Below are 14,897 nucleotides of genomic sequence, written 5' to 3' on the forward strand. Positions count from 1 at the left end.
GGAGGGCTAGGAAGAAATTAAATGGAAACCAATCTCAACGTTAAATTAAATTTCATGAATCTTTTTTTACATGATATCATCCAATGTAGGTCCAAAGCCTATCCAAAGAAAAAATATTATCTTCTCAACTCCCACATTAAACAACTTAATCCGAGGCCTCAGCGCTGTGCTCGGCATGGGCAGCACCAGTCTTCTCGCCCATGGCCAATCGCTCACCCAGAACCTCAACATCACCACGCTCAGCAGCGACAGTGCGCTTGGTATCGTGACGAGTCTTCCAGGCAGGAGTACCAATGTAAGGAATACCATTGGGATCCTCGAAGATCTGCTCCGTCTCCTCAAGAGTCTTGCCAGCAGTCTCAGGGAACATGAAGAAAACGTGGATCCACATAACAGTGAGGAAGACACCGAAGATAATGTAAGTCTGCCAGCGGATGTTGGCAAAGGCAGAAGGCACGAAGAGACCCAGTGCGGTGTTGAAAGCCCAGTTAGCGGAGGTTGCGAGAGCGACGGCCTTTCCGCGGACGCGGAGGGGGTACAACTCAGGGGGGTAGACCCAGGACACGGGACCCCAGGTGGGAGCGTACGAGGCGACGAACAGGTAGGTGCAGGCAATGAGAGCCTTGGCAGGAGCGCCGCTCATGCTCATCGACTCTTCCGCAACCCCGTGAATACCTCCGGGGACGACGGTACCATAGGCAGCCATCAGACCGGCGTTGGCGTACATCCAGGTCATCATGAAAGCAGCACCAATCAGGAGGGTAGGGCGACGGCCCCAGCGGTCAACCCAGATCAGGGCAGGAACGGTGGTCACGACGTTGATGATGTACTGGATGGAAGAGGCGAGGAGAGTAGCGTTACCGGAGTAGCCAGCCATGGTGAAGACGTAGGTGATGTAGTACATCATGACGTTCATACCGGTCAGCTGGGACCAGATCTGCATGAACACACCGATGACGGTACGGTTGAGCATCTTGGGCTTGAAGAGCTCCAGGTATGTGACGTCGGCGTTTTGGCGCTCGAACTCGCACATCTCACCAATCTCTTGCATCTCAGCCAGGACGAAGGGACTATTCGGGTCACCCTTGCCATGGACCAAGGTGAGAACTTGCTTGCACTCCTCCCAACGGTCTTTGCGAGCGAGCCAACGGGGAGATTCGGGGAGGGTGAGCATGCCCAAGAAGAGGAGGATGGCGGGGACCATCTGGATACCCCAGGGGATACGGAAGACGGCGGTGTTGTAAGTGGTAGGGGTCTTGCCACCGATGTAGGAGCAACCGAAGGAGATGCTATCAGTTAAAAAGCGGTTAGCTTGAGGTTTACATACTCCGTCTTTTCTGGGGATGTAACATACTAGTACATGATCAGAATTCCCCAGGTGATAGCCCACTGCTGGGATCCGACCAGACGACCACGCTTGGAGGGAGGAGCAAGCTCGGAGATGTAGACAGGAACCTGGGCGGACTCAATGCCAACGGCCAAACCGTTGATAACACGACCACCAATAAGCATACCCATGTTTTGAGAAGCGCAGATAATAGCAGAACCGATAACCCTAAATAGTCCAACGTTAGTCATAGCTTATATTGAAGTTCCGAGAAGCAATCACGTACCAGATAACACATCCAACCATGATAGAGTAACGACGACCAAGACGATCGGAGATGAAACCCGAAATCAAAGCACCAAGCCACGAACCAGCGGGCATAGCAGCAGTAACACCACCCTGAGACAACGAGCTCAAACCACTACAGTCCTCACTGTCATTGAAAGGAGGGCCATTGGGTCCGTGATTGAAGTAACACTTGTAGGCAGGCGTTTCCAAAATGGCGGACATCGAAGAGATGTCAAAACCAAATAGACCACCGCCAATGACGGCGATGGCCGCAATGTAGTAGATGTTCCCCGCGAGAGGCATGATGGGCTCTCAGGTCCCAGATCTATGTATTTTGAGGGGAAATGGCAACGCAAGAAAAAACCAGCCGATCAACCCAAGTCCGGGAGGAAAGGGGCATTTAAATAGATTGGGGGAGCATTGCATATGACAGAGAAAAATCCCTTGATTTTTGACTTTTTTCTTTTTTTTTTCTTTACTTTTGGACTGGTGGATTGAAGATGGGGCCGGAACCATAGACAGCTCCACTAGGAAATTGGCCTGGAGACTTTCATTTCGGATAATGTCTGGGGAGAACTCGACAGCAGTGTAACGTTTCCGGCGAGATGCGCCAAGACCCTGTTCGCGTGCACTGCGGGGGTATCCGTATATGATTGGTTGTATATGGTAAGAGGGGTCCACATGCAGGTATGCTATTGGCTGGAATGGGCCGATCGCACGAATGGATCCGGGGAATCGGCCACGAGGGATGCCTATTCTAGACCGAAGAAAGCGTGGTCATTCAGCGATACAAGCCGTCTTCGGTCGGCTTATTGTGTCGGCATCCTGCCGGGATGACGCCCTGCATGGGAATGTGTAAACAGATACACAATATTACATAGACATAATCCACCGGGTAAACAATTAGGTATAATAAGGTAGAGGGTCTCTACCCGAAGACCCTGAGAAAATTCGTCCCTCGTTCCTTGTTCCTTGCTCCAACATCATGCCACAACAGAGGCCCCATACCATGAACAAAATGCGACAAAAAACAAGACATGTTTGACCATCCCAGAAATCGACATGTAGAGTGTCACGGCTCGCGTACATAAATTAATTGGCGAAATTAACCGGTTCTCCACTTGGTCTGCTAACAAAATTTTCCATGGAGAGCACAGTCCGGGGCCCCAATGGACGGGCATTTACCCAGAAAGGGACGGTGTATACGGGATCCTACGGCATTGAGTGGTCGGCGCACGCCGAGAAGTGGGACTCGGAGGAGTCTTCGGGTTCCCTGCGGCCCTTGTCCGGTTCAGCCTGTTGTTTCCCGTGACCCTCCCGAAAATAACGAAGGGAAAAATAATTTCTAATATGTATTTTCTGAGGCGTTTTCCCACCCGTTGGGATGGTCGGTTACAGCATAGGTTTCGGTCTGTGTGGGTCCTGACAAGCCTCTTACGATCGATTCATGAAGTGTCGGGTTGTTTCCATGATGTCTCCGCGTTCCATTTCATGCGGAGATACGGTTTGGGGTTGACGGCCTCTTTCGTTCACCGGGAGTCCATTCCCCAGACATTTCCTCCGCAATTTACATTCAAGCGGGGATGATACAACATGGAAGATTAGTACGGAGTACATAGTACTAGAAAGAAAAAAAAAATCAAGTTTCGCTTAACATTGCGCAGGATCCCACTTTTCAATTGGGTAGACCCTGTGTTAGCACGGCCCACCGAATCCCGACACTTTATCAGCTCCGTTAATTGCCCGAGACTATGACTGGAGGAAAATTTGCGCCTCGCTCCGGATAAATCCATATTATTATTTCTTATGGCGTAAATAAGCACCTGTTGCGGTTGAGGCTTTTTCTTTCTACGCCTCAAACCCTGTTACTTTTGGATGCGACGCAATGGCTGTTGAAATGGGCGCGCTAGTGTTCAGTTCCCGCGCCTCCTCGTCATGGTGCACGGATCCACAGGAAAGAGAGTTTTGCGAGGAGTACACGCCTGGGAATTGACGGACTGACCCATGGATTCATTTTATTAGCTCGCAAATGCACGGCCTTTCTCGGCAATTTATCAAGTGTTGGGGGTCATGTCGACTGATCAGCAAAAACCTGTCTGGGGTGCCTCGCCAAAAGGTCATCCCCACGGGGTCGTCAAAGACCTATGGACCATTTGAGGAGACAATTATTCTCTGGTGTGATGGTACCACCCATGTCCCCGCTCAAGGGTCCAACTAACCATCCAGGTGGTGCCCCATGCTTGGAAACAATTTATAGTCTACCTGTTCCAGAAGCCCAACTCACGCGCAATGTGCTCAATTCCGTCTCTGAAGGTGATTTTCCACTGTGGAATTGACTTATGAGGAATTGACTTATGAGGTGAGAATGCAAAAATCAATGTCTTAAGCAGCAACCAAAAGCAAAGCCAGCTGATGGTCATTTCATTAAATCAGTATTTGGGTCCAATTTCTCATACAATCCGAGCTATATAGCACCCGCTCCAAGAATGACATCCCCCTTCAGATCAGCACATCCACGCTCAAAAAGTTGCGGTCTCAGAAACTCCACTGTCGAATTCCCATAAGCCAGTCCAACCAACGTTTTCCCTATTCAAGGTCAACAGTCATTCAATGCACCAAGCATCCAGAACCTACCATGTGGATTATACTTCGGCCATCCAAATTTCTCCAGCCCATGCTCCGGATCACTGGCAAACGCCACCCAAGCCGAAGCCATATATCTAGAAAACACCTTCTCAGCATCATTGGTATCGGGAAGCCCACTGACTATTTCTGCGTTCCCGAATAACACCGGCAGGTCAGATCCATGATAACTTCCGCTTCCGGGGTAAAGACGCAGGTTTTCCCAGTCACCAAAGTATCGAGCTTGCCATGCTGGAACACCATGAGCTGTCCGGTATCGCACAGTTTCACCGCTGGGGCAGGTGAATGCTGCGAGGTTGAACTCGTCCCAAGATCGATCGCTCACTGTGATTTTGCTTGCGTGTGCGACGAGGCGATAGAAGCCTGCTTCGTTATTGTTGCAGGTAACTAGATATGGCTATACTCAGAACTTAGTATTGAAAGCCTGAATATAGAATATGTATAGATGCTAGGTATAGGAACATTTTCCATAGATATATGACTTACCAGACGTGCGAACTTCCCTTCAACTGCTCGTTTTTCATAATCACTAAAAACCGTTATTTCATCTGCTGTAGGATGGAATACCGGCTCAGGAACGGTAGCCGAGGGTATCTGTGGGTAACTATTCGAGATATTAAATATATCTTGCCACGGTTTCTGGCGCATGCACTCCAGAACTCGATCATCAGAGCGATCTCCACATCCCAACGATACGGATATGTTGTAGAAAGCCTTCGCTGATTGTTCCATTGTATTGGGTATGTAACTGAATGCTGTTCCGGAGTGGGAAATCAGTCCTCGGACTAGGGGTTTATGTGCCCAGGCGTAGGAGTAAAAATCGACAGAGGCGCCACCGGCCGAAGACCCGAATATGGTTATGCGGTTTGGATCTCCACCGAATTCTTTAATATTGCGATGCACCCATTCAATTGCCATTCGTTGGTCGAGAAGACCCACGTTTTGAGGTAGGTTCGGGGCGCCTGAGAAGCCGAAGACATTTAATCGGTAACTTTAAGGTTGAGGGGCCCCAATAATTAGTCATGAAAATATATTGGACTGGAATAGAGTTCGCTCACTTGATCGTCACTAGTAAAACATCATGCTTTGATGCCAATGCTTGTCCATCGTAGTATGGACTTTCAGCGCCGGTGAGAACAAATCCTCGAGGTCAACTGGTGTCAGCAGTATACCTATATATTTAATTTGTAGACGATACTCACTTCCACCGTGGATCCATACCAGAACCGGTTTCAGTTCCGAAGAATGTGACTTTGTCCATAAATTCAGATAAAGACAGTCCTCACTCTGCCGGCCGGGCTGCTGTAAGAATGCGCTCATGATTTTAGGTGCCTGAGGAGTTGATCCAGGGTATGGTGGAAATGCGTCATTTTCACAAGGACAGTTGCTATTCATTTATTAGAGTGCTCATTCGCTAGAGGGAATTGACATACATACGGGCCCTGGAAGAAATTTGTAACTTGTCAGTGGTCTGTAAATCAAAATTTAAGAGACATGACAGAAATCAAGCTCACGTAGGCGTTTGCTATAATAGTGTCTTTAGATTCTAGTGGTACGGGTGCTGCGAATCGTAGTTGGCCTGTTGGAGGCGATGCATAGGGAATGCCCAGGTATTCAGAGACGTCGGGGAATTGGGAACCAGCATGACCCACTATCAATCCACTGCTGGTTTTTATGGAAGCACCAATGGGAGTTGAAGCTGAACATTGTTGAAAGCACTGGATGAGAAAAACAGTAAATATGACAAGGACTGACTGAATAAGTTTATCAAGGCCTGCCATAGCGAGAAATAATGATTTGGGATACGAAACCTTTGTGAGAGCATACCTAAATGGACAAGGGCAATATATAGCTTTGAGATTGAGTTTATGTGTTTCGGATATGTAGTGCTGACTGGGTCTACAGGAAGCTGGTTGATTCGATCTTCCAAGATTATGCCGATCCCAACGTCAGTAATATTACCAATGAGGGCTTTTCAAAGAGACGGATGCAGTGGACTGTAGAACCATAAGCATGTTTCATTAGGCAACATTTCAATCTTCCGATCGTTTTGACTCGTCACGAAAAGATCCGAGTCTACAATTGCAGTTTTCAGGGTCATACATGTGTTACCACGCCGCTGGGGAAGCTCTAAGTCATATCTACTACCCACTTTTGCTGACTTTCCTACATAATTGTTTCTTCATTGTTGTTTCCTGGGCAGAACTGACTATTCAATCATGATTGGCTTTTCGGAAATCCACGACCCTGTCAAGCTCAACTCCAAATCTTGTAAATTGCAAGCTGTCACAATTGATTTATTTGCCTTGACGCAGGGCAAAAGCACATAGAGTTGCACAATATTCTGGGGAAATCTGCCTGTGCGGATTGACGTAGAGAAATATCCAAGTGCAAAATGATCAATGCGCAGGATTTAGATTGGACACCTTGAAGAATGCGACAAGGCAAGACTAACCACGGCTTATCGGAATCAAGACAGAATTTGTATCTTGCAATCTTGGACTACACCATACACAAGTAGCCATAACTAAGGACAATGAAGACGGAAAATCAAGTTCAGTTCACTTAAATCAAATCTTCCATCTGGGTTATGGTTGGCCTCCCACCGTTCGAAAGCTGTTTGAAAAAAAGCCCAACGGTCGACTCAGCAAGTAAATACCTTGAAATATCCATCTGCAATTTTCTTACCAAATTCGAGGACTCCAGGAGAATGACCACAGTGTTCTTCCTTGGAGCTATTTAGTAATAACGCCTCTAACCGTCAACCTCAGACCCCATTATTATTGTACTTAGAGATTCTGGCTTCAATGCCCACCAACGCGGACTAAATGCCAGGAAAGCTAAGTACATCTTCACGGTCAATCTAGTGATGGAATCGCAATCGATTTCGCTTTTTGGCAGACAAACATTGGAAATACTATGTGTCTCCACTGCCGTTGATCCCAATATAAAGATATTAAACCCAATTAACTGAATATTACACTATTATACTAGTATCTACATTCGTATTAACATGTAGAGCCTGAGAAAAGTACGCACTGAATTTAGTAACTCATCTAAGTCAATGAGCTTCATACAGGTACAGCGTACCGCCACACAACATTCCCAGTACTCAATCAAATCATGATCTCAGTAAGGCGGCTATGAACTGTTTCTATAAAACGAACACCGACTAAAATCCCATCATCATCTGCAACATCTGCTTCTTCACCAAAGTCGTTCTCCTGGTCGAGGCATGTAAGGCAGGTCACCACAATCTCGGCATATTTCTCGCCCACTCTCCGCGGTAGCTCTATTCTAGCAAGCTCCAGTAGGTAATCCTTGAGGTCCACAGGTGCAGCTGAGAGCAATACCGGAAATGCCTGTGACATATCCTCGCTGCTGTTCAGGCGGGCAATGAAGGCTTCAAAGACTTTACTTGGGTGGGGCTTGCATTCAGTCGCTAGAGTTGGGAATTGGACAAATGACTGCCAAAGCCCAATCTCTAAAAGACACACACCCAGGCTATATATGTCATGTTGCATCTTATAAGCATCACTTGGATGTTCGCCTTGCCTCTGGGGGTGATTGTAAATATCAAGCTCCCACGCCCCGCTTCCCTGTAGGACTGTGTCTGCGTTTGCAGCTCGGAAACTATCGAATCCCACCAAAAAGGCGGATGGGCCATTTTGTGATGGAGAGGGACCCGAAGTGATGTTCTTCAATAGAAGTATTGACTCAGGACGGACGCTTTTGTGAACAAATCCAAATGTATGGACATAGCTCACAGATTTTGCTAGTTCTTGCGCAAGTTGCATGCGCCACGAGAGGGAGGGAAGGACCTCAATGCTATCTCGCGTGTTGCTCCAGAGTAGATGCCTCAGACTTTGAGCTTGACTTAAATCATGGTTGTCTGGCACCCGAAAAACAAGATCGAAAGCTATAATCCTTGGCTTCTTCTCCTGGGGGCTCTGACTGTCCAGTGATGACTTTTCATAGACAGGCATGAAGCCCTTGCAACTGAGCAAACCAAATACCGAAGAATCCACTCTCGTCAATCTGCCTGCAAGATCCCGTACGTCATGCTCCATGGCTTTGGCATTGCTTTTCGGACCAACGATTAAGGTATCGATGATATATTGTGTGTTCTTACTGAGATGTAATCCTACTTTCATGTGACTGAAAGGTATGTTTGATACCTTGAATGAGGCTTTGGGGAGTTCGACTGATGGTGGACCACCGGATGGTCTCACTGCCTCGCGAACCTTGGATGCAAGTTTCAGAGGAGAGCTATTTGCCGCGGCACAACGAAGTTCCTCATCAATGAAAGGATTAGCAATACGCATGATCAAGAACCACGAGGGCTCACTGCGCTTTTGCCAATCCTCCATATCGCGAATCACTTCGTCTATTGCTTCCTTCTCCCGCGCATATTTGAACCCCTTTGCTCGACGATGGAAGCCAAAAATTCCAGGTCTAGACTGAGAAGATGTATCCTGAACACTTTCAACTTTGGTCGCAGCGCGCCAAAGCTTTCCCTGAAGAATAGTGAAGTTATCGTCCATAATACGACTAAGACTATTCTCCATTATTGGTTGCAGTCGCTGAACAAGGTCGATCTGGGCGCTGGTCTTAGCCCAGCATATCTCCACAATTCTGACGCGCTCTGAAAGTTCGTGGTCTGCATGCTTCCAATTTTGGCAAAATTTGACAAGCTTCTTGCCATATCTACGAAGATATGTCAGCGTATATATAGCGACAAAAGGGTAATTCTATCAATTGCCGTACTTGTAGCAGGCCTCGGCCGCTGAGACGATAGTACCAGGATCTGCCATATGCTAGAAGGCTGAATTTCTGTCTGCACAGGGAGATTTTAGAATGCAAACATAAAGTGCAGCCAAGTTGGCTCTGTGGCCACATACCCCCGCTCTCGGGCTGCGCCACTGGACATATCACCCTGCGCCTCGTGTCTTACTGCGCTAATACAGTAGTGGTTAGCAGACATTTAGTCCATCGAGTCCATAAATAAGCAGAACTGCATGTTGCTGCGCATTATACAAACCACAACTTATTTATTGTGAGAATAAAATCGGTGGCTGACGAGTCTCAGCTGTTGCATTTCGTCCAATCCCTCCCATCGCTCTCATTTTCTTTTGCGCATTATGTAAGTTTCGTATTCATTTGATAGCCAATCGCATTTTACAGCCCCCAACTGGTCTGGTCTCTCCAAGCTCACCTGGGTCTCAACAGTGTCTTGTGCTTATTGGCCTCGAGCGAGTTAGTCGTCTTCGTTGAGACGTCGGCCATCAACGTGTACTATACTCATTTCCCTCGTGTCTTCTTCAACTCCTATCCTGCGGTATATCTTGATTCTTCAGCTATATCGAACAGAAATTCATCTCGCCAACCCCGTATCCAGATCTCAGCTGCGATCGGCCTTTCCAACCGAACATCACGACCCTAATGATCATAGCTAGGTAGCTTCGGGTTTCCGCCTCATCGCGTGGATTGCCTTCATGGACTATCTGGACCTTGACCTCGAAGATACTCGGCTTAACACTACATTTCCTGCTCCAGGCGAGATCCGTCATATATCGTACCACTCAGATCCGGACATTGGCAAACGCATGATAGAAGATGAGGAGATATGGCACACCAAAGATAATCTAGGGGAGGGTGGCTTTGGGACAGTATGGCTACAAGAACGAATCTCTCACAATGGATCAAAAAAGCCATCATTTCGGGCCGTCAAAATGCTGGACAAATCTGGAAAGTCCACAAACATGTATAAGAAGGAGCTGATGGCCATGGCCAAGTTCTCAAAGCCATTGGTAAGATCACACCCATAAGCTGGATGATCTAACATATCCTGACTCGTGGCCTAGTATCGCCGTTGCTTCATCGAATGCTATGGCTGGTATCTACAGGAAGAAAACGTTTGCATCGCCATGGAATATGCTAGACATCAGGACCTTCAAAAACATCTTACCAGGTCATTCCCCGAAAGCGAAGCTGGTTTGATCGCTTCACAACTCGCGGAGGGTCTTAGGTTCATGCATGACAACAAGTACGCCCATCGAGATCTGAAGCCAGCAGTACGTCATGAAAATTCAACTTTGATAGATCTGTAATGATCGGCTGAACTGATCGGTTTGTTGATAGAATATTATGGTCATGTATCCAGGGCCAGATTGGTGGGTTAAGATAGGTGATTTTGGAATCAGCAAGCGAGCTGTTGAAGGTGTCACTAGCCTACACACGAAAGTCTTCACCCCAGACTACGCAGCACCCGAGCTCCGCGGTCTCGGTGTCTCCAGAGCCGTCAACAATGGTAAAAAGGATGAAGTAGCGTACACCTTCGCGATTGATATGTGGTCCTTCGGCGAGATATGTGTCCGCTTACTGACCAAAACGGCCGCATTTCCTGAATTGATGCAACTTGTTGACTACAAGCTATATGGTATCTTTCTACCTGATGATGCTTTGTTCCGGAACGGCCTAGGATCAGACTGCCGTTCCTTTATCCGCAAAGCTATGGATATGAATCCTGAAAATCGGTTCACAGCTGAAGAGGCTCAAGGGCACCCTTGGATTACAAAGTTTAAAAAAGCACCCTACTCCCAGGACGTAAGGAGTCCGACACCTCCGTCCAGCGAAATTGTCCCCATGAACAATGCAGCTGAGGAGATTACCGTTCAAGCACGGCCGCAGTCACAGGGCACTGCTGTATGGGACACTGTTGAGTCACTTCAGGCTACGGTTATCAGCCGCGATAAGATTGAGACATCTCAGGCTCCCAAAGAGCGCACCCATGTTATTGTCGACAAGAATACATTGACAGACGAGACCGATGAGTTCTTGCGTGCTTTTGGTGACGTCCAGAGTGCTTGGTCTATTGGCGCCGAGAACTTGAACCAGTCAGAGCATTCAGATAAAGGTTCAGGTGGGTCGAAGCCACGGATCATCGAAGCTTTTGAGGAAAAGGATCGAAAAGCTCGAACTGGCAATATAATAAATCGTCGCAGTACCCCCGATGGGAAGCTGGCACAATCGCAAAATATCGAGCCGGGTGATTATCTCTTTGTCCTCTGTAAGTCTTCATCCCAAAATGGGACTGCGTTGTCGTGCCCCCTCCCTCCACCGAGCTCATGGAAACTTGATTAATAATCTATAGATGACTTTGCGGCTCGGAGCAGCGACGAACTGACCATAATGCGCGGTCAAATCATCCTGCTCATTGAGACAGACCAAATTTACAAAGATGAGTGGTGGAAGGGCGAAGAAGTTCGAACGAAGGAGAGGGGAATTTTCCCTGCACGTATGCGCATATAAAGACGCCATATTATTTCACCAAAGCTAACATATTGAGCAGGTTACACTAGAAAAGCTCAGGAGGATGAGAAAGAGTTGTATAAGATAAGCATCAACACGCCTCTGAAACTCGATCCCTCAGTTTTCACCTTGGCCCATAAAGAGCCTTCCCAGCCTGGAAAAAGCTTACTTTCGGCTGAGCGTCCTATCTCGACAGGTTCTAGCTCAGCTGGAAACGATCGTTATGTCAAACCTAAATCAGACAAGGAAGTCCAGCCCTTACCTTTCGTGAAAAACTCCCAGTCACGCACGAAAAAGATTTTTGGCTTCTTTCGATGACATCCATGAATATATAGATGCTTCAGAATGCTTTATCGCTCCTAACTACCCACGCATTGAGATATTATAAATGTATATCCTCTCTACTATTCTACAAAGAGTGCCTAAGTAAACGTTCCAACATTCCGAGTTTGATTTGTGGCGCGGAAGCCGCTTTATTTCTATTCGTCTCTATGGAAATGAAATTCTTCGGTGAAGTACCACCATTTCAGCTAGTTCAACAATTTGAACAGACTCGATATTTACTGATACCTTCAACTTGTCGCTTGCCGAGGCAAATTTGGCCATGCCAGTCGAAATGATCACCGTAGATGGTTTGTAGCCTACACCTCTCGGCGGGAGGTTTCTCTTGTCGACCTTCTAAGGCTGCTGTTTTATTATGCCTAGTCAACTGGTTATAACCACCATTATAATAAGGATTATTAGTTTCTCTCCACGATTCGACCCATCGTCCAATCTCTCACTGAGACAAGCATGCGGGTCCACCTGAATCCCAACGAATCAGAATTGAGTGGGTGGACTATTCCCATTCGGGGTAAGTGTCTGGCTTATCGACGATGCTTACGAGGTTACATTGTTGGCATTTGACTCACGCGACGGTAACTCACAATTAAAAGGTTGCAAGAGCGACGCTAGAAGCAAAAAAAAGTCGCAACCGTCCAGCAGTTCTTTGACGTCAATATTGAGCGTGTTGAGAACGGACCTGACCGAAGAGCCTCAAAAATCTGAAACGACTCACAGTTTCATTGCTCCAATAATACCCCGCGACACAACCATGTCAGAATCCACATCATTGTGCTCTGAGCACAAATTTCCTGAGCCCATCATACGCCTGGATGGGATCATCATCCGGTCGCACAGCGAAAAGGATGCGGAATCCATGGCCAAGTACGCCAACAACTCCAAGATCGCCATGTGGATGAGAAATACCTTCCCACACCCGTATACCATTGAATCTTCTCAGAGCTGGATTAGTAGTCAAACCCCCACTTCGACTGACTACGTGATTTGCCGGGCCGAAGACAACGTAGTGATTGGCTCCATCGGACTCAAACCGCGGACCGATGTCGAATACCGGACTATGGAGATTGGATACTGGCTAGGGGAAGAGTTTTGGGGTCAGGGAATCGTGACTGGGGTTGTAGCCGCATTTACCAAGTGGACATTCGAAACCTTTGATCACATCTTGAGAATTCAGGCGGAAGTTTTTGAGGGAAATGAACCGAGTGGCCGTGTGCTCCAGAAGGCGGGGTACGCGTTCGAAGGAAGGAGGAGAAGAGCGGTGGAAAAGGCAGGCGTGGTGAAAGATGTATTGATCTATTGCCGCTTTAGGGACGACATCTAATTGGACATTTTGGGTCTCGCGCGGTTTTGCTGCTCCTGCCCACAACCGAGGCTGACGCTCTCCCCCCTATTTATTTTCGTACCGTCTTTTTGTTAGCTTGACTTCTTATCTGCTATTTTAAGCTCACCATGACATCTATGTGCAGCGATAAGTGTTTTCGTCACCTTTCGCTCAGATCAGCACTCAGGCCACTGAATTGACCCACTGCAAAGACTGAAACTTTAGTGCTAGCTATTCGTGTCATCGCAGCCTTGCGAGAGAAGTCGAATGAAATCCATGGCTAGTCACCTGGGCATGAGCCTTGAGCAATACAGTGGAAATACCCGGAACCCGCGAGTTCTTGGGGGGTAGGTAGGTCTGATTTGGTAATTGGTCAGGCCCTCAAAATAACTCGCCATGTGTCATGGCTTGCTCTCCTGATTTACTGGCTGCATAAGATTAAACTTTATCGCCCCTGGAGCATGGAACCGGTGGACTTGAATGGGTTGCCTATGCTATGGCCCTCTTGGCAGGAGCCCCGAGGGTGACCTTAATTCTAACCCCGCATTCGTCCTGCAGCCTCTCAGAGTCGAAGGATCATCGATTTGAGTGACCCAACAGCTCCAGATAAACCGATGCTAATGGGCCCCAATAATGATCCCTAACGCATGATGGGATGTTTGTTGTATATTTTCATCATCCCCCACCGGAGAACCTGACCGGTGTACCAGAATGGCAATGCTTTTAATTTCGAGAAAGCTTTGGGCAGCTCGCTACGCGGCCTCTATGCCTTGATTCAATGTAGACATGGATCAGCGAGGGGCGAACTTCAGCCCAAAGAGTGTAAACCCCTATCCTCTAACCGCAAAAAAAAGCAAAAAAAGGCAACGGTACTTCTGCCCAACACGAATCTCCCCAACCACAGGCGGTCTCAGTATCCAGTAGCAGAGCGCGAACAAATGCAAGATAAACAAGCGAGCATCGGTTCAAAAAGGTTTAGCCGACCCTAGTCGGTCACCGGCTGTGAAGTTACATTGGTGGCGTTGGTGGTACTTGAAGCTACGGCCCAAAGTTTGGAAACTTGGGAATCCGAACTTTCCCGGAGATAATGAATTCAAGAACGATTCTACCACTTCCCCAGTACAAAGGATGAACACCTGGAGAGCCCCTGAGCGCAAGATAAGCTTTGGTTCCGGGGCCCCAGAAAATCAAAACTGGGTCAACTTATCAAGATTGTTCTTCAAGTGGAACCCCATGTGGAAAACATCAGAGAGACCCTTGGAGAAAAGAGGGATGTCAACCGCTGACCGTAAAAACTCGTTAGCTCGGTTTCCCGGGAAAGTCTTTAGTCAAACTCGGATCAGCCAGACTGCAGGCCGGTCGTACCACACAGATCGGGCCAGGGGTTTCAGGCGATCTCACGGATAATTTCCCAAACAGCTCAAGTGTATGCATACGAAAGGGCCCATGTGACCAGACCTCGGCTTTGCCCGTCCAGTAGGGTCGCCGGTTCAAGGTGCAATTCAGCCCCGGATGCTAAACCCGCTTGTACCACTGGTGGGATTACTCCAGAGTGGGTACGCCGCCCCAGGTTTCCCCGGGTACGGGGCCGACTGTCTGGGGATAAAGTCTTTGATCACACAATCTATGCTTTTGGATTGCACACGGAATGTCACGCCCGACAAT

General features: G+C 47.8%; 5 protein-coding genes across 5 annotated transcripts; 2 read left to right on the forward strand and 3 right to left on the reverse strand.

Moving 5' to 3' along the window:
* Positions 1-145: 145 nt before the first annotated feature.
* N7484_004187 (sugar porter family MFS transporter) lies at positions 146-1,918 on the reverse strand (the record flags this gene model as incomplete). The annotated part of the gene is made up of 3 exons (XM_057114607.1): positions 146-1,289; positions 1,355-1,555; positions 1,614-1,918. The coding sequence occupies 3 exons, from the start codon at positions 1,916-1,918 to the stop codon at positions 146-148; spliced, it is 1,650 nt and encodes a 549-aa protein (XP_056974747.1).
* Positions 1,919-4,079: 2,161 nt separating this feature from the next.
* N7484_004188 (uncharacterized protein) lies at positions 4,080-6,039 on the reverse strand (the record flags this gene model as incomplete). Its single annotated transcript, XM_057114608.1, has 7 exons — positions 4,080-4,201; positions 4,250-4,655; positions 4,745-5,249; positions 5,317-5,401; positions 5,461-5,645; positions 5,692-5,729; positions 5,773-6,039. The coding sequence occupies 7 exons, from the start codon at positions 6,037-6,039 to the stop codon at positions 4,080-4,082; spliced, it is 1,608 nt and encodes a 535-aa protein (XP_056974748.1).
* A 1,335-nt stretch (positions 6,040-7,374) lies between these two features.
* Positions 7,375-9,072, reverse strand: N7484_004189 (uncharacterized protein; the record flags this gene model as incomplete). The annotated part of the gene is made up of 2 exons (XM_057114609.1): positions 7,375-8,965; positions 9,026-9,072. The coding sequence occupies 2 exons, from the start codon at positions 9,070-9,072 to the stop codon at positions 7,375-7,377; spliced, it is 1,638 nt and encodes a 545-aa protein (XP_056974749.1).
* A 681-nt stretch (positions 9,073-9,753) lies between these two features.
* Positions 9,754-11,887, forward strand: N7484_004190 (kinase-like domain-containing protein; the record flags this gene model as incomplete). The annotated part of the gene is made up of 5 exons (XM_057114610.1): positions 9,754-10,068; positions 10,123-10,332; positions 10,400-11,327; positions 11,412-11,555; positions 11,610-11,887. 5 exons carry the CDS (start codon positions 9,754-9,756, stop codon positions 11,885-11,887), a joined length of 1,875 nt encoding a protein of 624 aa, XP_056974750.1.
* A 775-nt stretch (positions 11,888-12,662) lies between these two features.
* Positions 12,663-13,232, forward strand: N7484_004191 (GNAT family N-acetyltransferase; the record flags this gene model as incomplete). Its single annotated transcript, XM_057114611.1, has 1 exon — positions 12,663-13,232. The coding sequence occupies one exon, from the start codon at positions 12,663-12,665 to the stop codon at positions 13,230-13,232; it is 570 nt and encodes a 189-aa protein (XP_056974751.1).
* Positions 13,233-14,897: the final 1,665 nt, after the last annotated feature.

Source organism: Penicillium longicatenatum (assembly GCF_028827895.1).
Source record: "Penicillium longicatenatum strain IBT 33135 chromosome Unknown contig_2_segment0_segment0, whole genome shotgun sequence".
Lineage (NCBI taxonomy): Eukaryota > Fungi > Ascomycota > Eurotiomycetes > Eurotiales > Aspergillaceae > Penicillium > Penicillium longicatenatum.